At 37.1% G+C, this 25,684-nt stretch overlaps 1 protein-coding gene across 1 annotated transcript; it reads right to left on the bottom strand.

The window, feature by feature from the left end:
• Positions 1 to 3,442: 3,442 nt before the first annotated feature.
• On the bottom strand, positions 3,443 to 25,167 carry DTHD1 (death domain containing 1). The gene is made up of 10 exons (XM_009988642.2): positions 24,897 to 25,167; positions 20,448 to 21,261; positions 19,656 to 19,986; positions 18,813 to 18,992; positions 17,725 to 17,969; positions 15,343 to 15,507; positions 14,457 to 14,746; positions 12,920 to 13,164; positions 4,330 to 4,387; positions 3,443 to 3,732 (listed from the first exon to the last, which is right to left on the bottom strand). Exons 1-10 carry the CDS (start codon positions 25,165 to 25,167, stop codon positions 3,443 to 3,445), a joined length of 2,889 nt encoding a protein of 962 aa, XP_009986944.2.
• Between the last annotated feature and the right edge of the window lie 517 nt (positions 25,168 to 25,684).

Here is a 25,684-nt window from a genome sequence, read left to right as displayed (position 1 = left end):
CGGTGGGTGATCCTCCCTGTTCTTGTCTCGGCCCTCAGGCCTTTCTTTATGTTTTTCTCCTCTCCACCTCACCGAAGGAGAGGAGTGAGCAAGTGGCCTCGTGGCAGCTGAGCCGCTGGCTGGGCTGAACCACAACAACAACCAATAATAACCCATAGCACAGAAGCAGGTTTGTCCCACATAGACCTCGTTTCCTGCATTTTGATTGCAGTTCAGTGAGACTAAATCCCACTGAGGATACGTTTTCATTTAGGAGACAATATTTGATTGAATGGAAAGCAAATGACAGCTTTGATGCTAGATAAGAAATTGGATTTTCCACAGCACTAGTTCAGCCATATCAGCCTGTGACTGCCATTTGCTGTTTGGAAAGAAGCAGAGTAGCCAGATATTCTTCCTTCCATAAGGCTCAAGATCCGTCTCAGTTGACATCCCACTGCTCCTCCTGTTTCGACATGGTCTCTTTGGATTCTGCTACAGCTTGATTTTTAATCTACTTTAGCCACAAAGAGCTACATTTTGGGGTCTTGTTGCTGCTGATGTTGTGTTGCATAGAAGGTCTCATTTTGACCTGAAACCTGTTTTGTTTGGAGATTTTGTTTACAGCCTATGAACTTCAGAGGGGGAAGAATCTCTTCTCTGACAAAAAATTGGAATTAAAAAATGTATCTGTATATAAATCTGTTGGTTGAGACCTAACAGGAAGGAAAACCTAACCTAACCCTAACCCTATTCCCTCCTCCTGCCAGGAGTCCCTGGGGTCAGGGAGACCTAAACAAGGAGGGTACTTCTATGGACATCTGCTAGAACAAATGAAACAAAGCGGGCAGGCATAAGCGTATTTGTTTTGCATGTGTTGTTGATATAATATTTTGTTAAAATGTGCATTTCAAGTATGCTTTTCTGTTAAAACGTTTTTGTGAGCTGAGAAAGCGTGTGGTCAATGCTACACAAGCTCTTCCAGGAGATGAAATAACAAAAATGTGGGAATAAAAGGTGTGAAGGTTACCTAGAGCAGCTAGCAGAGAAAGCCTTAGTACAAGGCAGAACTGATGGGAGAGGTGAGGAAGGAGAGGAACAGCAGAGAAGCACATCACCAGGCAGCTCAGCTTTGCTGGGCCACAGCAAGACTAGTTACTAGTTTCAGACTGTAAGTAAGAGTTACTGCAAGAAGAGACCAATAACTAGCAGGTCTAAAGGAGGCCTTCTACTCCTCCTCCTCCTCCTTCTCGGAGAACATGAATTGTTATATTAAAAATTACTGTTACTTTTTAAATCTACCTTAATTTAATAAAATATGTGGTTTATTTAGTCACTTGATTAGTGTTTGCTACTACTAAAAATGAGCATTTAACATGAGCAAATTTAATATAATTTTACTATTAATGTAAAAAATTTTTTTTTTTTTCAAATTCCTAGGAAGAGGAGGCTGAATGCTATTGTTCCCGTTGTGTAGATGCTACCAAAAAGCCCACAACTCTTGGTGCTTTGCACTAATGTTAGTGGTACTGTACAGTGGAGTATCTAGGTTTTTATTGATGGCTTTTAGTTTTTAGTAGTGTTTTATTCACATATTTTTCAGCATGTGAAACAGGCGTTACGTTTCTGTTAGACACAGAGGCCACCTTGTGGCAAAATGTTGGTGGTTGTAATAAAACGCTTTTAATTTAGATGGAATAAACAAAGACAAATTCATTGCAATATTTCCAGTATTACTTGTAGTATCGTCATACACTGAGAAAAGTTTTATAACGTTTTCTGCTAATAATAAGCCATTTTACATTTTAAAAGCATCTTTATTTATAGAAAAAAAAATTAAAAAGAAAGAATGATTTATTTTACAGTGAACAGGTTAAATTCCTCATATATTCTGTCTTACAATTAAAAACTGATAATCCTACAGGATGAAACGTTACTGAATAGATGAATCAAGCTAATTAATACTATTCCTATTTATCTTTTCTTTTGCAATGCAATTTTTTCATTTATAGTAGTGATTTGGAAATGTTGCAAACATATGGCCTCTGAAAATAAAATATCCAGACTAACAATATGTATCACAATTAAGATTTGTCAGCAAGACATATCATGATTGTAAATAGTCTAAAAATTAATGAGGTTTAGATTAATAACTTTTAGATTTAGATTAATATTTAAAGTTTATATTATATTATGAAAATGGCGGAGGGTTTGAAAGAGGAAAATTGGTTCATTGAATCCAGAAAAATAACAGTAACTAAAAGTTAAGTATGCAGAGGTGGACTTGAACTTGCTGCATCTATTGCACATTGCTGGCACAGTAGGGAAATCACACAGATGTGACAGGCTATGTAATCACAAATTGATATTTTTATGTGTAAATACCAAGCAGTCACCTTTCTCCCAGAATTGTGAGATTCACTGGCACTTGTCAGCTACTTTGTGCCTTTAACAGAAATGTCAAAGTTTAGTGTTCTGAGAAATTTTTGATGTATTGTATGAGGATTTGCTCCTTACAATATAGGAGCAAATAACTGAAGACTGTAAATTAGAATGTAATTTCAGCAGAAACACAATTATAAAAGTCTAACCCTGCTATTGCTCTGACTTTTAAAAATTAAGTTAGTCTTAGCATTCTGGGAAGAAATGAGTTTTTAGAGATTAAAATACTTGGCTAGGGAATGGCACAAATGCACCTAGTTTACTATCTGTACCTTCAATACAAGAACTCAGTATAATGAATAAAATGTCAAAGCAATATATTTTAAAAGTTACATGAAGAAGTATTCCTTTTTCCAAATTTGATGGTAACCTGAAAATAAACATTACCATGATAGCTAAAAGTGAGACAAGAAATCCAGTACATTCTGGAAACAGATTAGATATTCACAAGTGGTAACACTGAAATCTGCTATGACATTCAGAAGGATAAAAACATTCACTGAGAACATAAAAGTCGGGATTAATTACTAACAAATCTGACATTCGGAAGAAAATTCCTCTGTCTGTACATTATAACAATCTATTATGCTTTAATCTGAAGAATCTGGTAGCTATTATTACTGGATGTAAAGTAATCCATATATCATGGAATGATTCATAAGATTTTGATTAAGTATGGTGAATAATTCCTAGTGTTTAAAGTATGTAGAAATATAACTCTAGGTCAATTACGTATGTATGGCATATGCAAACTTATTAAAGTCCTTAGAAACCTATGCGGACCAGTCTATAATTCTTCATACCTATATTTCCAATGTCTCACTTTTCCACAGAAGAAATGTTCACTTTTGGCAAGCAAGGGCATTGCTATTATACTTTGCTTTAGTAAAGAGGTTGCAAAGTAACAAATAAATAAGCAGTTTGTATCGCTGTCACTTGTTCATCCACATACATCACGGAAATATTTACACCTTTCAACAAGAAAGAAGAGAAATTGGGCTGTTAGTTGCCAGTGATTCTATCAAGTGAACACTTTATTTTGCCACTTAAAACGAAGTTCTTCTGAAAGATCACTTCTGCCACTCTTCCGTAAATAGCGAGACAGGAGCTGCTGTTTGTCAGCCGACCTTGGAAGGGTCTTTTTCCAGCAGCAAAGCAGCTCATAGATCTGGTGTGTTAAATTATCCGGGCACTTGAGCCTAACAAGCTGAAGTACGCTCCGCCGAACAGGTAAGCTTAAAGCAAGCAATGATGTATCATCTTCTGCAAGCTCCTCTGCAAGCCAATATAGCAAGTTGTCCCACAGGGCCTCTGAAGGGCAAAAATTAGTGAATTAAGAGCATTATTCTTCTGCTATGTAAATCCTTCTTTCTTTTGAAAAGCCTTCTGAAGCTGGAGACTCAGTGGATGAACTCCCCAACTCAATATGGGTTGTTTTTACTTTAATGGAAACATAGTCACTTCTTATTTCTAATGCAATTTTTGGTAACCGCACTGCGACATGGAGTGAATTTAGTCAAAAGCAGATTCAGCAATGACCTGTAACTTTTGGAACTGCACGGGGAAAGCTAGCAATCAAATGAAAGGCTTTGGGCATTTCCTGTAACTGATACATCAGTTACACTGAAGCTTCCCAGTACAAACTGAATCTCCTTATACAGAAAATTGTATGGTGTTCAAGCACCGCACCACCACATTATCTTACAAGAGCTTTTGCATTTCTTGATAAACAGATAACTTTTTTTTCTTTCTTTGAATATCTTTTAACACGTTAGCTACTTTGGTTCCTGAATATGGCATTTTAAAATGTCAGTTATAGGTGAAACAAATCTTGGCATTTAAAAGAAGTAAACAGCAAATATAACTATTGTTTATACTGATACTAATATATTATGTATGTGTTCTTACCTGATGAATCAGAATAAATTCTTTTTGTGCTTCGTGGACGGTTGATCAACTTGTCATGCTATCAAAGAAAATGTGTTGAGGAAAGAGAAACGACTAAATGAGTAAGGGATGAGGTGCAGGATATGGGAGTGGATTGCAGTAAATCATCATTTAAGATTGGCTCTACCTACATAAAGGATTTGTGTTCATTATTGAAAACCAGTTAACACCATCAGCAGGTATAAATCAGTATACAGCTTTTAAAATAATGAAACTAAGTCTGTTTACACTAAATGGATGAAGTCTATAATTATGAAATTTTACAAATGTTTGATCAGTAGCATTATGTCATGACTGTTGTATAGAAACTGGTGTATAAAAAATCTGCATGGAACTTTCCTTCGTACATGAAATGGATTCTAATTTTGAATACTGCACTTGCTGTCTCTGTATTCTTATTACAACTATGGGCATACCATATTGTTTCAAGGAAAATAACAGTTTCTACGCACGCAGTACTATTGCTAGGTCTAGAAATCATAGTAAGTTTGTAGCTATTGTTATTTATTTTACATAGTTCAACTTTTAATTAGAAATCATTAAAAATCATCATTAGAGAATGACTCAAAAGAGAAGTTCCGTTAGAAAGTACAGAATTCTTTCTCTTTCTTCCTCTAAACACTGGAGAGAAAGAAAAAAATACTTTGTGCTCTTTTCCCTATGACTGAGAAAGAGGAAGGTCTTGTGGGCTTCAGTGTTGTTCCCTACTCCATATAGAAAAAGAAATTACTTGCATAAGCACTGAGCAACAGAAGAGATTAATTTGTATCAAATCAAGTTCAGCTCTTTTTGTGTTAAAAGCTGTAATTTTCCTTTTAGTGCCCGTGTTACTTTTGTCACACACATTCAGCTGTATTACCTGGCTGTTTATGCACAACTTTCCCTGTGAGACTTGTTCCAGGTTTAGTCACTGAGATTCTTTGTTCCATTTGTGAATTAAAAACATGAAACTCTGACTGTATAAACTACTCTCCTTTTCCCACTGGGCGTACTGAGCCAGAACCTTGCTGAGCTTATATTAAATACTTTTATAATACAGACTTTATGTATGGTTCCATATTTGGAGTGTTTCATATGTACTGAGCTACACATCCAAAAGGTCAACATAATCATAACTGTTATTTATTCACCTGTGAATTAAACAACTTTTCATCAGACCTGTACTCAGTCATCTTGGTAGAGGGTTTCAGTGTAGACAGGACGCACACAGCATGAACCGCTTGGCAGTGCAAAACCGTCCTGTGCTGTACTCATCTTGAGATCTGAATTTGCCTTGTCCTGTGTGTTTCTACAGCAATTCTGTTACTGGACGTGCCCTGCTGTGAAGACAGCATAACATGGCTAAAAAAAGCCCTCGATATAAAGGGAATATAAAGCTCTTCCAAAAGGGGGCATTGTTTTTCTTCCAAGACTCAGCTGTCTTCGGCTTGGTTTAATTATGCCTTTATATTTAAGCTTATTTTCATTCATTAATGAGAATTTAGCACCTCAAAGGTGTGTGTGAGATTTTCAAAGTTATCGTAGATGAACTCAATTACCCATGCATTGGCTTTCATCTGAACCATTTTATGCTACTTAATGTTAAAATAGTAGTAAAAATGATAAGAATTGAAAATGAGTATTGTCTAGAAATAGTGTAATAATATACAATGCATTAGATCTAAAACATTAAATCTGCCTTTAAAGATTAAGTATCTGTGGTGAAGCGCTAAATTCGCCCACGGTTCAGCTGCGCTGGAATGTGGCCCTACTGTTCTGGTTGACAGCGTAAGTAAAATACTCTCAGCGGTCAGAGCAGTTTTCCAGTGTGGAAGGCCCTTCAATTAGCTGAGCAACTGCCTTTCTGAAGCAGAGGATCACATGCTATTTTGCTGTTAGACAGTCATTAGACATAAAACTTCAGCAGAATAGTAATTTGATAATGCTTGTATGTATTACAACAATCTCTTTTTGCAAAGCATTCCGATTTCAGCCAGTAATACTGAAGTGCTCTGTTAAATGGACCTCTCAGACATGACCAGACTCTAGTAGCATATCAAACAGGACAGACAGAAAAAGGAGAAATTAACCTTTTAAACTCTTTAGCCCAGTTTCACATAAATACAAGTGCTTCAAAATTAGTAGAAATGTTACTGATATGCCTACACATGCTTAACATCAGAACCTAATCCACTGTATTTAACTTGTTTTGAAAATAACAGGTTTGACCAACCAGTGTTTTCTAATGCTGAGGAAATGAAAGTCCCATAAATACGAACCGTTAGTGAAGATCAGCACACTTCTGTACAAGTGTAGCATGTGTAAACTGAAAACTGATGCGAACGGTTTCATACAAAGCAAACAACCACTACTTTCACTGCTGTCAGAAATATATTTGTAAAAGAGTGGATAACATGGGCACATACATATAAAAATGACTTATAATCTATATAGTTACTGTCTTCTCTTCACAATTCAAGAGAAATGTAAGTGGGAATTTCACAGAAATGAGTGAAAATGAGTCAGAATGGCTGCCTTAAAAAGATTCCATCTGTCTTTGTCACAGTCAAAACCGGGCATTGTGGGTGGTTCTAATTTTATCATCTGGTAAAAAAGTAGAAAAAGCCAAAACTTCATTTCATTTCACTAAGCAAAATTCTATTGTTACTGGCAACCCTGAGTATTTGTGATACCATGTATATTAAAACTAATGAGCTAACATGGTTAAACTGAACTTCAGATATTTATTAACTTAACAAAGTAGTAGAAACGTAAGTAGTCTTTACTGTTCTTGCCTTTCATTTACTGCTACTTTTGGGATTTTATTCCCAAACCATGAAAGTCTCCCCCAGCATACTGGCAAGAAGTGAGATGTCTGTCAACAATGCTACAACTCAGAGAGTCAACTAACTCACAATTAAGACACAGGAGCCTTGCTGTGGTGACTGGGGTAAGTAAGTAAGTAAGTAAGTAAGTAGCTTCTGTAAGTAGCTGTGTTAGTGTGAGCAATACTGTTAACAACCCAGCGTTATCGATAGGTCAGATATGAACACTGAGCATTATCTTTTGATATGTTTGTGAGATTTGTGGCAGCCTTACTGTAGTAGTATACAAGTGATAGAAACTAGAAAAATTGAAGGATCATTGTTTGAGTGAATGTCTACGCACAGGAATGTGATCAAAGAGTTCTGTGTCCTTTGGCAATATATATTAACAGCATCAGCAGGAGACTAATTATGGACAGTGCCAGTCTCAGTTCATATGATATGAACATTAATACAAGACTTGTACTTTAATAAAGTAGTAAATAGCAGTTGCATTTGACAGATGGCTGGCGTAGTTGTTTGTATAATTAGTGCATTAAATTTTTCCATAACTGTGTTTCTCATCCAATTTCCACTATTTCCTTCTATTTATTTTATTCATTAGAAAGCCCAGCTAAATGCAAAGCTATATCTGATTCAAATAGGTTGATCAGGTCACGGATAGTAAATACAAGATAAAAGTTCTTACGTTAATTTTTACTGTCAGTGCTTTCAATGCTGTTAATGATTTTAGAACATATAATAAGATACAGTAAGTAATTAGAATTTCATTTTCATTGCTCTGGCATTTAGTTGCATCTGGATCATTATTTTTAAGATATGGTTCTTTCTTCCGGTCAATTCCTTTTCTAGCTAAACCACATTTTTAACTGCTGCAAATATCCTGTGAAAATGAGTTTACCCTTCGCTATTTTTGGATGTAAAAAGCATGTTCGTTTATATTACTGGTTACACCTGCCACTTACCAATATCATTGTTCTGATATCCTGTGAAAGGGGATATAATCAGTCCTTTTCAGTTCCACCATAATATTTGTAAGTGCATACAATATTTCAACTTCTGTCGAAACTGCCTGAAGTGTTGTCATCAACATATTGTCCCTCTACCTAGAACCACTCAACGTTTTTGACCATCTTCTTTCTTTCTTCTTTTTCCAAATCCTGAGTTCTATCACCAGAACTGCAGAATGAAGTCATGATGTGGATGCCTTACAGATATATGGCATAATATTAGGGTTTATTTTTGTTCTTTAATAATTTAGAACATTCTGCTTACCTTTCTATTTGCTGATGAATGCTCTGGAAGTTTTCTGAGAGCAAAATTACTAAAGTTTTTTTTTTTTTGAGTGGTAATAGGTGATTAGGAGTCTATCAGAATAAAGTCACATATGTACTTCCACCCCAACAAAACACTATATCTAAATTATCTAGTTTATTTCCTAGTTGCTCAGTATGATCATATTCTGTGACAGATAACTTTAGTACTCTGAATGTTTTGCACTGTCATCAGACTTTTCAGTTAATTATTCAAAGGTTTCTGATTAGTATGTTAGCATGGATCTGTGTGGGACTTTGCTAGTAGCCATCTTCTCTTGAGAAAACCAAACATTTTTCCTACTCTTATTTCCTATCTTTCAGTCAGCAAACAAACCAAAAGGGAGTATTTTTTGCTCTTAAAATTTCTGTAAGTTTGTTCAGTATGGAATTTGAAATTTACTTGGCTGGAAGAAGGTACGAAGAGCAAAACAGTGAACAACATTATAACTTTGTGTTAATGAATGTTACGTACCTCTAGACAGTGTTGTGGGTGACATTCCCATTTTCCTTGTGTGTTAGTATTTGTTGCATTTATGTATGTATATGTTGTGTATAATTTACTAAACATTCACTGAAGTAAAATAATTAGCTTTCATAATGCTTTATAAAGATGATAACTGAACTAGCTAAATTATTAATTTATAATTGATAAATTATTAATCCAAGCACAAGTACAGGCTGGACGGAGAATGGATCGAGAGCAGCCCTGAGGAAAAAGGACTTGGGAGTGCTGGTGGATGAGAAGCTCAACATGAGCCGGCAATGTGCGCTGGCAGCCCAGAAAGCCAACTGTATCCTGGGCTGTATCAAAAGGAGCGTGGCCAGCAGGTCGAGGGAAGTGATTCTGCCCCTCTACTCAGCTCTTGTGAGACTCCACCTGGAATACTGTGTACAGCTCTGGAGTCCCCAACACAAGAAGGACATGGAGCTACTGGAACGAGTCCAGAGGAGGGCCACGAAGATGATCTGAGGGCTGGAACACCTCTGCTATGAAGACAGGCTGAGAGAGTTGGGGCTGTTCAGCCTGGAGAAGAGAAGGCTCCAGGGTGATCTTATCACAGCCTTCCAGGACCTAAAGGGGGCCTACAGGAAAGCTGGAGAGGGGCTTTTTACAAGAGCGTGTAGTGACAGGACAAGGGGCAATGGATTTAAACTGAAAGAGGGCAGATTTAGACTAGATATAAGGAAGAAATTTTTCTCTCAGAGGGTGGTGAGGCAGTGGAACAGGTTGCCCAGAGAAGTTGTGGATGCTCCATCCCTGGAAGTGTTCAAGTCCAGGTTGGATGAGGCTTTGGGCAACCTGGTTGTAGTGAAGGGTTTCCCTGCCCATGGCAGGGGGCTTGGAACTAGATGATCTTTGAAGTCCCTTCCAACCCTAACCATTCTATGATTCTATGATTACATGATTAAAGAAGAATTTTTCTCTATTAAAAATTTGACTTACCAATTTTAAATTTATCAATTTTAAATTATGCTGGGTAGATGGAAGATAGATTAAAAAGTAGGAGGGTTCACCAACTGCTGCAAATTATAACATCTTGTGTGCTAAGATGACTTGCAACATAAGGGAAGATGTTATTTTGATGCTATTCTTCATTCTATAAAGAGATATTTCACTCACAAATACTTTCAAGCATTTTGATAGTTTTTTTGGCCTAATATTTGCATTTAACGAAGATTCTGACTCCTTTGAAATGTGCTTCCAGAAGCAAAAGAAAAATTATTTGTGAGATGCTACAACACTGATTTTCTGAAGTGACGCATAGTTCAAGGGTGATCAAAAGAGACTTCAGGGCCCTGGGACGGTTGGTAAGGCCATCCGGAGCACAGGTGATCTTTTCCTCTCTCCTTTCAGTTATGGGCAGTGACATTGGAAGAAACAGGTGCGCCAGACTATTAATATGTGGCTCTGTGGATTGTGTCACTGCCACGATTTTTTTTTTCAATAATTGGATGGCCTACATTGCACTAGGCTTGCTGGCACCAGACGGGATTCACCATTCTCAAAGGAGAATGAGAGTCTTTGCTCATGAGCTAGCGGGGCTCATTGACAGAGCTTTAAACTAGATTTGAAGGAGGAGGGGAATAATAGCAGGCTTGATCAAGACAAGCTGAGAGCACCTGAAGAGCAGCAGAAAGGGATTCCAGCCAGTAAGTCAGCTTCATCAGGAGACCAACTTAAATGCCTCTATGCAAACGCACGTAGCGTGGGGAACAAGCAAGACAAGGTAGAGATGTGTGCGCACCTGCAGGGCTATGATCTTATTGGCATCATGGAGACGTGGTGGGATGACTCCTATGACTGGAGTGTTGGACTGGAAGGATACAAGCTCCTTAGGAAGGATACGCAGGGGAGACGAGGAAGAGGTGTTGCTCTCTGTGTTGATGACCAGCTGGAGTTCATGGAGCTCCACCTGGGGATGGATGAGGAGCCCACTGAGAGCTTATGGGTCAGGATTAAAGGGAGGGCAGGGACAGGTGATGTTATAGGGGGAGTCTGCTACAGGCCACCTGACCAGGAAGACGGAGCAGATGAGACCTTGTATAGGCAGATAGGAGCTGCCTCTCATTCATGAGCCCTGGTCCTCATGAGGGACTTCAACCACCCCAATATCTGTTGGAAGGTCAACACAGCAGGTCATAGGCAATCCAGGAGGTTTGTGGAATGCATTGACGATAAGTTCCTCCTCCAAGTAATAGAGGAATCAAGGAGGAGAGGTGCTATGCTGGACCCCATTCTCACCAACAAGGAGGGGCTGGTGGGGAATGTGAAGCTTAAGGACAGCCTTGGCTGGAGTGATCATAAAATGGTGAAGTTGAGATCCTTAGGGCAGTGAGGAGGAGGGTGCACAGCAAGCTCACTGCTCTGGTCTTCAGGAGAACAGACTTTGGCCTCTTCAGGGATCTGCTTGGTAGATTACCATGGAATAAAGCCCTGGAGGGAAGAGGGGCCCAAGAAAGCTGGTTAATATTCAAGGATCACCTCCTCCAAGCTCAGGAGCGATGCATGCCAACAAAGAAGTAGTTGGGCAGAAACACCAGGAGGCCTGCATGGATGAACAAGGAGCTCCAGGACAAACTTAAACACAAAGTAAATTAAATGCAACATATACATACATAAATGCAATAAATACTAACACACAAGAAAAATGGGAATGTCACCCACACCACTGACTAGAAAAAGGAAAGAGGAAATAGGGCCTTAAATTTAGTAGGAGAAAAAGAGTAGTCAGAAATATTTGTTCTGAAAAGTCCGAATAGAACATTTAAGGACTAATATATATAGCAGTAAGAGTATATATGCCAACACACCACTAAGACACCTGTTAATTTTCTTTGTGGTTTAATACAAATGCAGTTCAATCCTTTAAATCTTATTCTTATTATTCAGTAAGATTAAATTAAGTGGAACAACAAGATGGAAACTAAGCAGGTGGATGGAAGAAAACTAACTGATGCCCAGGATGTGCCACAGAATTTTTTAATTTTTTTTTTTTTAATGATCCCACTGGACCTCAAGAGTTTGTATTTCCCTCTCTGTGAATACTGCGCATGGAACACTTGCCCTGTGGAAAAGTAAAGTGCTTGAAAGCATATGATTCTCTAAAGAAAACTTACTTTATATGGAGTTTGTCACTAAAAAAGATCTGCATTTAAAATCTTCTGCACTTAACGGTTCTTAATTTTTACTTGAGAGAGCGAAGATGAGAGAGAAATTCAGAGGTATGCTTATGAAGTAAAAGGTGTTTTTACAGGTGATAGTTTAAGGAAGAATGAAGTCAATTAAATTCAAAAGAGAGTGATGCTACTGCTTGTCAGCCGAGATTTAGACCAAGTGTTACTGTACATATTTTGATATGCATACAAATTTGATAGCAGTAGTCTAGCCGCAGCATTTTGTACGATACAGGGTGCTGATAGCTAGGCTCCTTGAAATAATACAATGAGATTTCATTGCAGGAATATTAAAGATTAATTTATGTAGGAATATCTTTCAACAGGGATGGAGACAACCGCCCACATGGCTGTAGTGCATAACAGGAGAATCGAGCAATAGGAGAAAGATAGGTTCCATGAACCATTTAATGCTCCTACAATTTGCAATTCTGCACTCCCAAGACAAGGATACAAGAAGTATATAACTGAAACTTAAGTAATAATTTCTCTGGGCCATACCATTTTGGAAGAACAAATGGGTGAAAAATTTCTACTAAACACTTTTTTCCATGCTCACGCTTGGATGAGGATCCCTCCCACCTGCTAAGAGAAATTATGAGGGCATTTGCACATTGCAGATGGATCAGAACTGCTCCATCAGTGACTCCTGTATGTATCTGTAAAGCAAAAATCATACCAAGATCTTTTTGCCTAGTAAATATGTGGTAAGAGAAAATGGGAAAGATCCCTAACATTATCAAGTGAGAAACTCACCTTTGGTAATGTTAGTGCTAATTTACACAGTGGAGACTGGTGTTGATATCCACCATATGGCAAGGGTTGTTCCCATTCCTTGGTTATCATCTCTCTGGTAATTTTGTAAAACACTGCTGTTCCTTTGTAATGAGGTGAGCTGTGGTTACCAAATTCATCCACTTCTTTAATCTGGAGCTCCAGCCTGGGTTTTCTTTGTGAATGAAATATCAGCCTGTAGACTTTTCCAAAATCTTTTCCATTCTCTGCAGTCCATGCAAAAAAAAAAAAAAAACCCACAACTTTTTTTTTTTTTGCACAGTACTTGGATGCGTGACATCTAAAGTAATTTATTAGGATGAGTCAAATAGAGCTAATCACATAACATTTGGTTGTTCTTTATCACTATTATTACTTTATATTGAATATCTGAGGTTCAAACATTCCTGTTAGAGTGCTTCAGTAGTTGAAATGTCTTCATAGTTAGCTGTCTTAGCCCCTGAACTGTTGGCATGAGCAAAAAGGGGCAAAGGCTGTCCTACAAGTTGCAAAGGAGCACAGGAGAGGATAAAGTACATAACACTAAGAGGAATTAAAATTAAAACACTGTTGTGAATGGAATTAGAAGTATATGCTTTCAGGATGGATGTCTGTCTATCTGTAACAACAAAATGAATGGAGGCAGAGAGATGCATTTTTAGGATTTGTAATTCCATTTTCATTCATGCAACTATAACACTATCCTTTGCATAGATAAGCAAGCATTCCTTGGGGATCAGAGACTTCTCTTTTTGAAGAGTAATACTTTCTTTAGGGTAGATGGAATTTTCAATGGGAGAGTTCATGTACAAAATGTTCAGAGGGCCAAATATACATTTCTACGTTCTTTCTAAAACTGACAGAAGAGACTATATGTAATTTTGGGTGATTTTTTTTTTTCTGAGGCTTCTTATCTCTTCTGCCTTTAAACAAACCCCTGAACAATGGCAGCCACCATGTGAAATGTTTGAGGCTGCTAATGGAAAAGGCTCACTCACAATTCATAGTGAAACTCACAAAAAGCAACATTTTGCCCTGGATTTCAGTGTTTAATCTTGCTCACTTTAAGTGAATTTATAGATAAAATAAATGGCAGACTGTTTCTTTTGTGTGGTATTTGTTTAATCCCTATCAAATATTCTTTATATTAAACAGCTATTAATAGCATCCTGTCCTTTTGAAATAAAAGATAAAATACCAGCAGTTTCTGAGGGACCAGGTTTCACAGAATGGCAGAGTTTGGAAGAGATCTCTGAAGATCATCTTGTCCAACCCCCCTGCTCAAAGCACGGTCATCTAGAGCGGGTTGCTCAGGATCTTATTCATCTAGTACATTTTATTTTTCAGTTAGATCAGTTTCCCATGTAGTTCCATGCATCTTTAATTTGCAAGAAATAAAACATCGAAATAACTAAATATGCTGTGACTAACTGCAATCTACCCATGTTCACATACAATGTTTCTGAACAGCTGAGGTGATTGATAATGTTCATCCAGATGCCTGAATTAAATACCTTACCTGAAGCAAAAATATTGCCTCTAAATCTAAAATGAATCTGCTCTCCTTCCCTTAATGAGAACTGCTGCGTGGGTTCTAGGGGACCAAAGTAGCCCTCCTCATGGAGATTTTGAAGCTTGCAGGTCAATTCTTTGGATGCAGATAGCAAAACTACTATTTTATTCGGGTTTTCTCTTTTCCGATACAGTATCACATTAGCCATTATGCTACTAACAGCCTCTTCCAGAGCCTGAGCAAAGAGGAGAAGATACGTGTTTTCCAAGAGGAACGAAAGGCGAATGACAACAAAGCTGTATTCAAAAAAAAAAAAAAAAAAAAAAAGAAGGCAAGAAAATAAATAGCTCTATCTTTAATCATTTTATCAACTGCTAACAATTTATTACATAAAATAATACAGGACTTAGTTTTCAATGGACCTTTTGCTATTTCCTTTTCATTCCTGTTTCCAACACATGAAAGGGTGGAAATCTGTCTGCTTTTGTGGAGTATATTGACATTATATCTATGAATTCAAACACATAAAGATTTTAGATGAAAGTAAGATCCTATTTCCTAATAAGAAATTCCAAAAAATACAGTTTTGTACTTAGAGAGCTAAATCACATTTTCAAATTAAGATTAATAACTGCATTTCCTGTTTCAAGTTTTGTATATATTAAACTGTGTACAGTCTATAGATGAAAAAGTATTTAAACAAATTTATCTTTTCTGTAATTATGACTAACAAATCTAAATGATCTTATATTGCAAAGTAGAATGAAGAGATGCTGGCAAGTTAATAATTAATAGTGTATGATTTCTTAACTCTACTAATTTTCATTGATCTCTGATACTTGGAAGTAAATATTTTAGTAAATAAGATTTTATTAAATTATTCATACATTACCTTTCTAAATGCTCATTTAGTTCAAACGACACAAGCCCATTCCATGTATTCTGGATAGTAACATCATCAAACACCTTCCACCTCTCTTCTTTGTTTCTCTGACCTAATAATTTCAAAGTATCACTGAGATTCTCCCCATATTTTCTCACAGAAGAACTCACAGCCCTGGAAAGCCAAGGAATTATAGGAAAAAATATAATAAAAATAGATCCTGCAGAAAGAGTAAGCTTGTATTGGTATCTCTGCTTTCCTGTCTGCTTTCCCTGATGACTACATGTGTTTTTCCCACCCTGCTGAAAATCTACATTTGAAACTATTCTCCATAGTACGTAAGTGATACAATTATTATGAGATTTTTTTCCCTATTCTCCAGAAAAAGGAGAAAATAAAAGGAAGAATGGCTTCTATCTAAATGAATGTAGTTTAATATATCATTTAATATCAAGAACAATAATTATTATGGATTCTTTTTGAGTCATTCATCAAGATTTAGATTCTCTAGAAGTAGATACCTGAAAAAGAGAAAAAAACCCAACCCAACTTTTCTTCCAGAATAAAATATTACTCAGTAACTACAAAGGAATTTAGAAAATAAGACATGACTGCTATCCATTCTCTGTTTCAACAAAGAAAATAAAAGTAACTTCTATTCAAATCAGGTGATTATTTTGATATCACACTCAGAATCAAGCAACTGTGACATGACATGCTCTGGTTAATTTATAGAATCACAGAATCATAGAATGGTTAGGGTTGGAAGGGACCTCAAAGATCATCTAGTTCCAACCCCCCTTATCCTAATGAATGAAACATGAGTGTTTTTTGTCCAAAGCCCATAACTCTCCTCTCACACACACCTGTCCTTATCCATTTTTTAAAACTGGATGTGAATAACCCATTCACCTCAAATGCACACCTGATGTACAATCCAAAACCCAAAAAATAGTCCAGATAGCACAGTATGAGCATTTCTCAAGCATACAGCCTCAGCCTACGTGCAAATACAGGAAAACTTTGGCATCATTTTCTAAGGAATTTGTGTAGAAATAAGCAATCAAGCCATGGTCTTTTCATGGATGTGCTTTGGCTGACAATCTAAAGTGCCATGTAGACTGATATTAAGAACAGATAGATGCCATGAGGGTACTGCCACACAATGAAATGCTTCTGGTACAGGAAATGAAATTTGAATCTTCTATAAACTGACATGGGCACCCTTGCCAAACCTCAAGTTTGTGATAAAGTTGGATGCACAGTCCATGGATGGACTGTGGAGACGTCCAGTGTGAAGATGGAGACCAGTGTGAGTGTAAGCTCTTTAACACATGATCTGAGAAGTTTTCAGAACTGGAAAACAAGAATATTGTCTGCCTTCTCCATCTGTACTTTGCTTATTTTCAAGATAGTCATAATCTTGGCATGTAGATGAATTTTGAAAAAGATAATGTTTAGCACAGTAGGAATAAACTAACTCTTTAATACAGGGTGCTTCAAAACTGATTCTTCTCCCAGGCTAGTCCCTGCCAAGAAAGTAAGCTTTTCTGAAACTGAAGTTGCCCATGGTAGCACAACTGGAAGAACAACAATCAAACGGTAAGTTCAGATTGATTTTTTTTCCTGTGTGCGATGGTAAAAACACCATTTATTTTACTGACTGTCAAAATAGATGAGGTCAGCTTTGGCCTTTTTTTCCACCAAAAAGTTTTGTTCTTATCCGTGTGCACATGATGGATAAATTTTATTGAACTGCCAATTAATGCCCGAGAATTTGAGATTTTTTTAAGTAGTCTCCATGTTTTAATGTTTTTTTAACCCATTCCAAAAGGTCTACGTTTTAGAAATTTTGTAGTAAGTGCTTTGGAAAAATCTGGGCCTTTATCTAGTATGGCAGTTACCACTAAACTGACCTACTCCAAATCATTGCGTCAGAAATTTTGACTCAGGTAGCCATTGGAATGTGTAGAAGTAGAGATCGGAAAATTAAAAGGCCAGCGTAGCCAAACCACCGACTGGTAAAATAATGATCAAAGCAGCTTTGAGACATGGTTATTCTCTATGTTCAAGGTCTGGCTTTTGTGAAAATGACAGAACATTTCTTGCTGAAAAAACCCACGCATTTTTCATCCCAACTCCTGCTAGAAATACAGTGGATCAGCATATTTAAAGATTATACAACAAATGCTATATGAATTTTCCTGGTGAAGCTATAGCATGAGAATTGTGGGGATTTGCTCTAGTGTTTCTAACGATGTTCCTAAGTATAGCAGACTGTACTAAGGAGCTAGCTCATTTTTAATATGAAAAGTTATTAATCAGCAACTGTTAAAATGGATTCATTTTGATGTTTTGAAAATGCCAAATTTGTAGTTAAGTTATTCTTACCAAGGATGGTATGCCGTAGCAACCCTCTTTACTGTAGCACTAATGGCTCTTGCATGTTCTGTCTCACCTCCTTGACTCTTTTTTTCTGGGTTTGGAGGGCAGGGTAGAGTAATAGTGACTGAGCGGTTAAATGATTGGGCTGAAGGATGCTGGACATAAACCAGTGCACTAGTAGATACCACTGAGTGGTACATATCGTGTCTTGTTTTCAACGTCGAAACCAATGATGGTTCAATTGGCTGAACCTAAATATGGAAAGCAATTGTACAATTAATTTACAAATGAAAAAATCTCCTCTTATGTGCCTGTGTGGTTTTGGTTTTGTTTGGTTTTTTTTACAGCTTGCTTTATCGTTTGGAATTGGATTAGACTATCACAGAAGCTCTAAGCTCCTCTCTGTAACCCCGGAACAACCCTACCAACATATCAGCACTTTATATAACGCACAACCAAGTGCTTGAAAATCATCAAAATCTGGAATCTTTACTGCCTAAAATATTTTGATTGTTTTGTTCCAGCTCCAAGTTCAAGTTTTGAAACTCCTGAGCTCCGTCAGAGTTTGATAACTTTCTAAGATTTTCCAAATCCGATTTTTTTTCACTGTTAGTTTTAGCTTCTCTATACCTCAGAATCAATGTTTTTAGGGGGGAAAGGAGAAACACATTATGACGGAAGCAATTTTGAGATTATTCTCAGCCTAAAACTAAGGTGACAAAACCTTCTGTTGCACTGCCTGGTACAAATGACGAAGGCTAGGTGAGAAAAATTTTTCCATTTACTTAAACACTGGCCAAGCAGTCGATGTTTGGAGTTGATATGTCATTATTAAAAACACTGTATTTTCTGAAGTATATCAAACAAAGGTAGATGGTTCTTTTTAGCTAGAGATATCATTGACTGCTGATGATATTGTGTGATTTTAAGAAAGTTGACAGGAAACCATTTGCTGTGTATACAGGATGTGGAGCTGCCACTACTTTTCACTTCTAATAATGGAACAGGCTGACCTTTAACATAATTGGGATCCTTGCTTCATAACTGATCAGATAACAGATTTATGGAACAAATGCTGCATATTTCAAGCTCACCTTTAACTGCATGGGTGCTGGAGAATTGAATGTTTCTGGATGGTAATAGAAAGAGATTCTAGAATCCATGCTTAGCTTGTGTGAGAGTCCTACCTTTGGAACAGTAAATGTTTCTTTTCGTAAGCATGACAACACAGAAAAAACACCCAGCTTGTAAATTTTCACTTCCGCAAAGGTTTCCTGCATAAAGAGAATGTGGAGTTAGAGTACACTGAGGGGAAAGGAAGCTGTGTTTCGCAGCGGCTTAGTGTTTTGAGAAGGCAATGTTATTTATAGAGCAAGGTGTGAAATGAAAATAAATTAAATATTATTGCCATCTGGATGCCCAGTTATCTGGTGATCTCTAGTCATCATGTGATGTCATTAATAGTGTAGTGTATGATTGAGGTGAAATTAAAAAAACTTATAACCTGGGTGATGAATCTGGCCCAATGCAATTCTTCTGCAGTTAAAAAACCATCCTGTGTTTCTTAGAGTGAGTTTGGATATGCAGAATTGTGCTACTTCTCTGTGATCTGAATGCAAAATAACTCCCCTTAAGTTTTTACTTTTATCGAATAATGCAACATATTACACTTATTTACAAAAATCATGAACCATCACTCAATCATTAGTATTGTATGATCAAGCACTTGCCTTAACATTATGAGTGAAAAAAACAACCTTGTTAAATAGGTTTCAACTAAAATTAGTTTGTGAGAAAGTAGGAAGAAAAGTTCAATTTAACCCCTCATAGTGTGCAATACAGCTTAATCATGACAACTTTACTTGTATAGCTCCAGAGAGGCTTAACTGGGAACCTGGAACGATGTTTTCACAATGATCAGATAAGAGGTTACCAACCTTACGGTTTCCTTGATATCCATCCAAAGAAATAGGAGTCAAGTAGTTTGATTGAAAATTTACATCAGTCACCTTCACCATAATCTCCCGATAATTTCCTCTGAAGCATGAAGTAAATGGGATTGCAATGTTGATAGGGAAAGGGATTGTTTTCTCATAATCAGAACATTCAATACTGATGACATTGCTGACCAGCTCCTCAAAATCATCCACCACCAAGGAACTAATGTCATTGACTATCTTACACTTCAGATTCTCCAGAGCAGTTGCAGGGGCTTTAATAAAACAAGCTACTTCATGTACATTCTTATCACTCTCTTCCACTAGAAATCTGGAGAAAAAGAATATAAAATAATATTCTTTATATTTTGGGTGCGGTGATGTCTTATATTTTTCATTAAATACTGTACTATAATGATGTGCTACATTGTATCATAAGCAGATATTCATAAAATATATGTTTACGAATAGATGGGAAAATCATTAAAATTTTTATGTTTAGCTCATTTTAGAACAACTTGCAAATTATTATAAAACTGACTAATTGGGTTCCTTTCCTACTGATTTCCAACAATTTGGGAATTATTGGGCTGTGACTCTCTGGCATAAAAATTTTATGCAATCAAATAGAAAGTTACAGTTACTTTAGACTTCAGCAAACTGTTATTATGTGCGTGTCCAGCAGCTGTTCAATACTTGCAGATTGAGTTTCTGGGCCCACAGATGTTTATATGTATGCTAATAAGTAATATTTATGTACATCTGTTCCTAAAAAGCAGAATATGTGCTTACTCTTTGTTCATCCAGTGGCTAGATTTTTGTACTACTTCTGAATCATTCATGGAAGGATTCACAGCAGTAAGACCACATGTTTGTGCTGAAGATGTGAAGGTAATTAGATCATTTCTACAAATCTCATGATTTGTTTCCATTTTACTGTCTTCAGTGTGCTCTGTCAGTCTATGTTCTTCATTTTCTATCCCTTTTGAAGATTCTTTGACTACTGCCTTTTTTTCCTGTTCAGAAAGATTCATGACAGTTCTGTCATAAATGTCTTTCAGTGTTCCAGATAGAAGGCCTTCCCCACTGCTTTTAAGAGCATCTTGAAAAGCCAGTTCTGGAGATTTTTTGGTAACTGGGCTACCTCCATGAGGTTTATCCTTTCCATTGCAATCTTTTTTCTCTGTAACGGAGTTCATTAGTAGTCTATGTTCACCATCTTCCTTTTTCATTGGAGGTTCTCTGCTAACGTTCTGTTCTCGAGCAGACGCATTTTCAGCTAATGACACAACATTGCCTTTTTCCACAGTTTTAGTTTCATGTGGCTGGATTTGATTAACATTCTGAATTTCTGTCTTTTTCAGGGAAGGAATTCTTTGGGATTGCTGACTGGGACTAGAAGGCACTTGCACAGGCTCTGTGGCTTCTCCTTCAGAACAAGACACATCTGTTTCTCTAGAAGCATTTTGAGCAGTCTGGATCTGAGAATCACCATCTTGTCTGCAGCTAGTGGCATAACATTTATTTTCTGCCTCTTGAAGGTGTGAGACTGTATTTACCAAACAATCCTTCACTTTCTGCAGACAATCTATAATTCTATTGTAATCTGAGGAAAAAAATAGACCATTAATTTAATTTTGCTACAAAAGCTAGCCAGAAATGTGAAAACTCTTATACATGTATCAAATTAATTCCACCTAATTCCATAGTGCCATTAAATACACGAAGCACAATGTATTTCCTGGCTTCCATTTAATATTTTTGCATTTATTTATCTTCAGTTTGAGTGAATTTCTGAAGAATTGAATACGGGCAAGTTCAAGTACAGCCACGTATTTGTCAAAGCACTACTGCGGTAACTCTAATGAATACCTTTCTGGTGATCTGACACTAGCTAAATTCTTAATGACAATCAATCTAAAGCAAGGAATTGGTAAATAATAGTCAAATCAATTTGGGAAGAGCAAACTGAATCCTGCAAGATTCTAACACCTGGGTATCTAACAAAGCTGTTATATATGGGCTTAATATTAAACATGCTTAGCAGCTTTGAATTTTTGCTATGGAGAATAGAACAGCGCACATACAACCACCAGCACATATACAATACCGAAGTTCAGCACTTTGTAGCATGCAGGTATAGGAATGGTGGAGATTGTTCTTGCATATAACTGAAAACACGTGGTGAAGAAGGATGCGGAAAAAGCACACGATCCTTATGTGCCATTCATGTAAGATTTTATCTTTAACCTATTTATTTTATGATCATTCTTTTTTCTTATCTTACGCCTTTTCTTAGAAATCCTTCCAGATATTCTCTCCAAGGATTTCAGATGTATTACTTTCAGGTCTCCCCTTACCTTATGGTAGCAATCTCTATAACTGGAACTGTGTCTTCATTAGTTAAGTATTTTGCAAAACTCTCAGAAAATTTCTTACTTATTTCTGTTTGCTGCATGAGATCCTGCTAAGCTTTGTTTTACAGGTTAAATCCAGTGAAAGTCAACACAAATAAGAAAATTGTACCTAATGAAACACACTGTGGTGTGCTTTCCACTTACAACAGACAGAGACACAGAAGGGAAGGAAAATAGAGACTGCTAATAAAAGTCCTATGGGAAACCACTGGCTTACATTGACTTTTTTTCAATAATGTCATATGAGGTAAATCAATATCTCAAGGTTTTCAACTTCAAAAAAAAATTTATTGAATGTCATCACACATCAATCTGTGATGTTATATGATCAAGATAGGCCTTTTGCTTTCACGTCTATTTGCATCTGATTAATTTAAACCTACAAAGAGTATAGTTCAGAATAATAGTTCTTATTGAACTCAGTCTAAAAATTATTCCTTTGCAATACTTTCACAGTTCCCAAATGGCTTGTTATTGGATTTTTACAATATTTTTGGGGGGGAAAAAAAAAAAGAAAAGCAAACACATTTTTAATATATTTTTTCTCCACAGGTAGTTCAAAGAAAAAACTGTTTGTTCTAAGGTACTGCTGTTCTTCCAGAAGCACATTTATAATAGTGAAGAACTTCTAAACGGTTTAACAGGGCTAAGAAATAAAACAAAAGGATTGGAAATAAAAGAGCTTTGTTTGCATATAAGGCTGTAAAAGACCACTACCCAGTCTCAGTGTAAGGCAAAGTTCAAGCTTTGACAAAACTGCCAAAATGAACCTGCTTCCTCCCTGAATTTTGCATTCTCTAAACAAAACAAACCAAACCAAAACAAAAAAAAACAAACCAAATAGTACAGCTCTTTAAAATTCCCTAAAATCAAATTTGGAGATAGCAGGGTCGTTCAAAATAATGACATTTTCCTGTGCTGCGAATGTGACTTAGATTTCTAATACTGCAGTGCTTAGAGCCAAGCAAATACACAGCCTTGTTACTTTACACTACTCAGCTGTGTCACATGAAAAGACACTTTTTGCATTCTGTTACAAGGTTAACCTCAAAATAAGCCTTCTTTTGTGTCAGCCCCCATCACCTTCGCTTTTCTGACACCTTGCTTTCTGTGCTTTTTTCATGTTTGATAACACGTCTTTAGAAAACAATGGCAGTTTACATGCAGCTGTCTTCAAATCCTTTTGCTGATTTCTATGGGAAAGTGTCAGATGAGGAAAGGTAGCTTTTTGGAAGGAGAATGATAGTGAAATCTTAGAAATCAGGAAAAATAAAATAAAAAAATCACATAGGCTGTGAGGCCAACAGGGTAAAGTTAGCTTGATCTTGGAGCCTGGAAGCAGGTCTTTTTAACAAAAATGTTATTTTATTATTGTGGACACTTTATAAACCTGTGGAACGAAGACTCATCAACACGGGCATAGCTAAAGATTTCTGCCAGGAGTCCCTCTCTGTTTCTGTCTGTGCATCGTGCTGTTAGGCCATTATGAAACGCAGAAATATTAGTTTTGTTTTCTACTTTCATGAATGTGTGCTAAGATATTGTTTCTGAGCAAGAAGAGTTGTTTCATTTGCCATGAAATGATCCTGCATTTTTTTCAGGAACAAATATCTGGATTTGATCCTCACAATAAATAACACTGCTGTTATATCCACGTCATTGTTACAAATGCAAGAAATGAAGTTCCGTGTGTTTACCTGCGCACTAAGATGGCAGAAGTCTTTCTTATTTTTACTGTCATCTCTTTAACTGTGTCACTACTTGTAGAGAGCTGTATTCCACCTGCACTGGGTTTATGTGGCGAGGCGCTGGCAGCGGGGGCTGCGGGGCCGCCTCTGTGAGGTGTTTAAGGTATTTAAGAGAGGGCAAGAACACCAGAGAACAGTGAGGAGTGAGGGAAAAAGTGTGAGGAGCAGCCCTGTGAGCATAGAGGTCAGAGGAGAAGGAGGGAAAGAAGTGCTCCAGGCATGGAGGAGAGATTCCCTTGCAGCCCACGGGAGACCAGACTGGATCAGATATCCATTCTGCAGCCTGTGGAGGACCCCACACTGGAGCAGGTAGATATTCCCTGAAGGAACTGCAGTCTGTGGAGAGCCCAGCTTTTCCTGACTATGGGCTGTGGTAAGAATCCATGGTGGAGTATCAAAAAGTATGAGGAGGAAGGAGTGGCAGAGTGGAACTGTTATGGACTGACTGCTACCCCTTTTCCCCATCCCCCTGCACCCCTCAGGACAGAGAGGAGGTAGGGGAGTTGGGAATGAAGGAGCGAGCGAAGGTGAGCCTGGAAAAAAGGAGGTGTAGAGGAAAAGTGGTTTTTAAATTTTTTGCCTTTGTCTCTTACTATTCAAATCTATTTCAACTGGCAATAAATTAAAAGTGGAGTCCATTTTGCCCATGAAGGTAAGTGATGAGTGATTTCTCTGTCTTTATATTGATCCACGAGCTTTTCTATCTTATTTCCTCCCCCAGCCCTGTTGAGGAGGTGGATTAAGTTGCTGGGTGGGCATCTGGTGTCTGGCCAAGATAAACCTACCAAAATATAAAATATTGAAACAATTCTGTTTAGTTAATTTTATTTTTATACATGTACATATATATATATAATCATGTATTGAGAATTATGAGTCTCATATTGAATCTCATTTAACAGACTTGAAAAGTGTGATACAACTGTAGAAATATGAATTAGTTTGATCTAATGAATGACCAAATACTGAAATACTAACAAATTAAAAGCAAGGTCCCTCAGCATTATCACATGGCAGAACTTAGCATCCACTATACCCAGTTGATTCTGTTTAAAGGTAAATCCCTCCATACTTGCCTGGACTTGCAGTCAACTCCTTGTGCTTGTCATGGAGAGCACTCAGCAAGTGGCAGGTGTCTTGAATACTTTCCGAAACATTCTCCAGTTGCTGGCCGAGGGATCTGCTCAGCTCTTTTGTTAAAGAGATCAGTCTAAGCACATACTCTACTATACCTTCATTATCCAGATCACTTTTCAGAAGCATATCTCTTGCTAGCAAGTTCAGGTGCCAGATTTTTTCCAGAAGTTGGCCTGATTTTCCTTCAAGTGTAATCTCGCCTTCAGCCATTTCCATTTTATGTTTAGAATATATGACTACAATTTTTTTCTGTTCAAACACTTCCACGAGTTGTTGTCCTTGGTTCAGACTACTCTGCTGTTTAGTGTTTGTAGCCTAAGCAGCGTTTAAAAAAGTACTGTATTCCGCACACTGACAAATCAAACTCTAGCTCAGGAGATCTGAGTTGATGTTGACTATTAAAATGTTACTAGGTGACAGAAAGGAGTGGCTCTCCTGTAACTAAGGGCAGGAATTGCCAAGAGATGCCAATGTACGCCATGCATGTTTAAGGGAGGCTATGTAACTCAGTTATGTAGCAGTGACTTAAATTTCTCACTTCAGTGCCTGTAAATGATCAGTGCATATGAAATCAATCTCAATTGTGAATTCATAATTATATGAACCAACAAGGAGGAAGTGTTTTCATTGCAAGTTAACATTAAATGCTGTAGGTCATTTGACACCATTTTTTGACAACTGTATTTCATTTGTTGTTCAGAGACATCAAATAGGTGGGACAGATCCA

Source organism: Tauraco erythrolophus, chromosome 5, assembly GCF_009769465.1.
Source record: "Tauraco erythrolophus isolate bTauEry1 chromosome 5, bTauEry1.pri, whole genome shotgun sequence".
NCBI lineage: Eukaryota > Metazoa > Chordata > Aves > Musophagiformes > Musophagidae > Tauraco > Tauraco erythrolophus.
The sequence above is the reverse complement of the archived record's forward strand: the minus strand, read 5'-3'. Positions and strand labels throughout refer to the sequence as shown.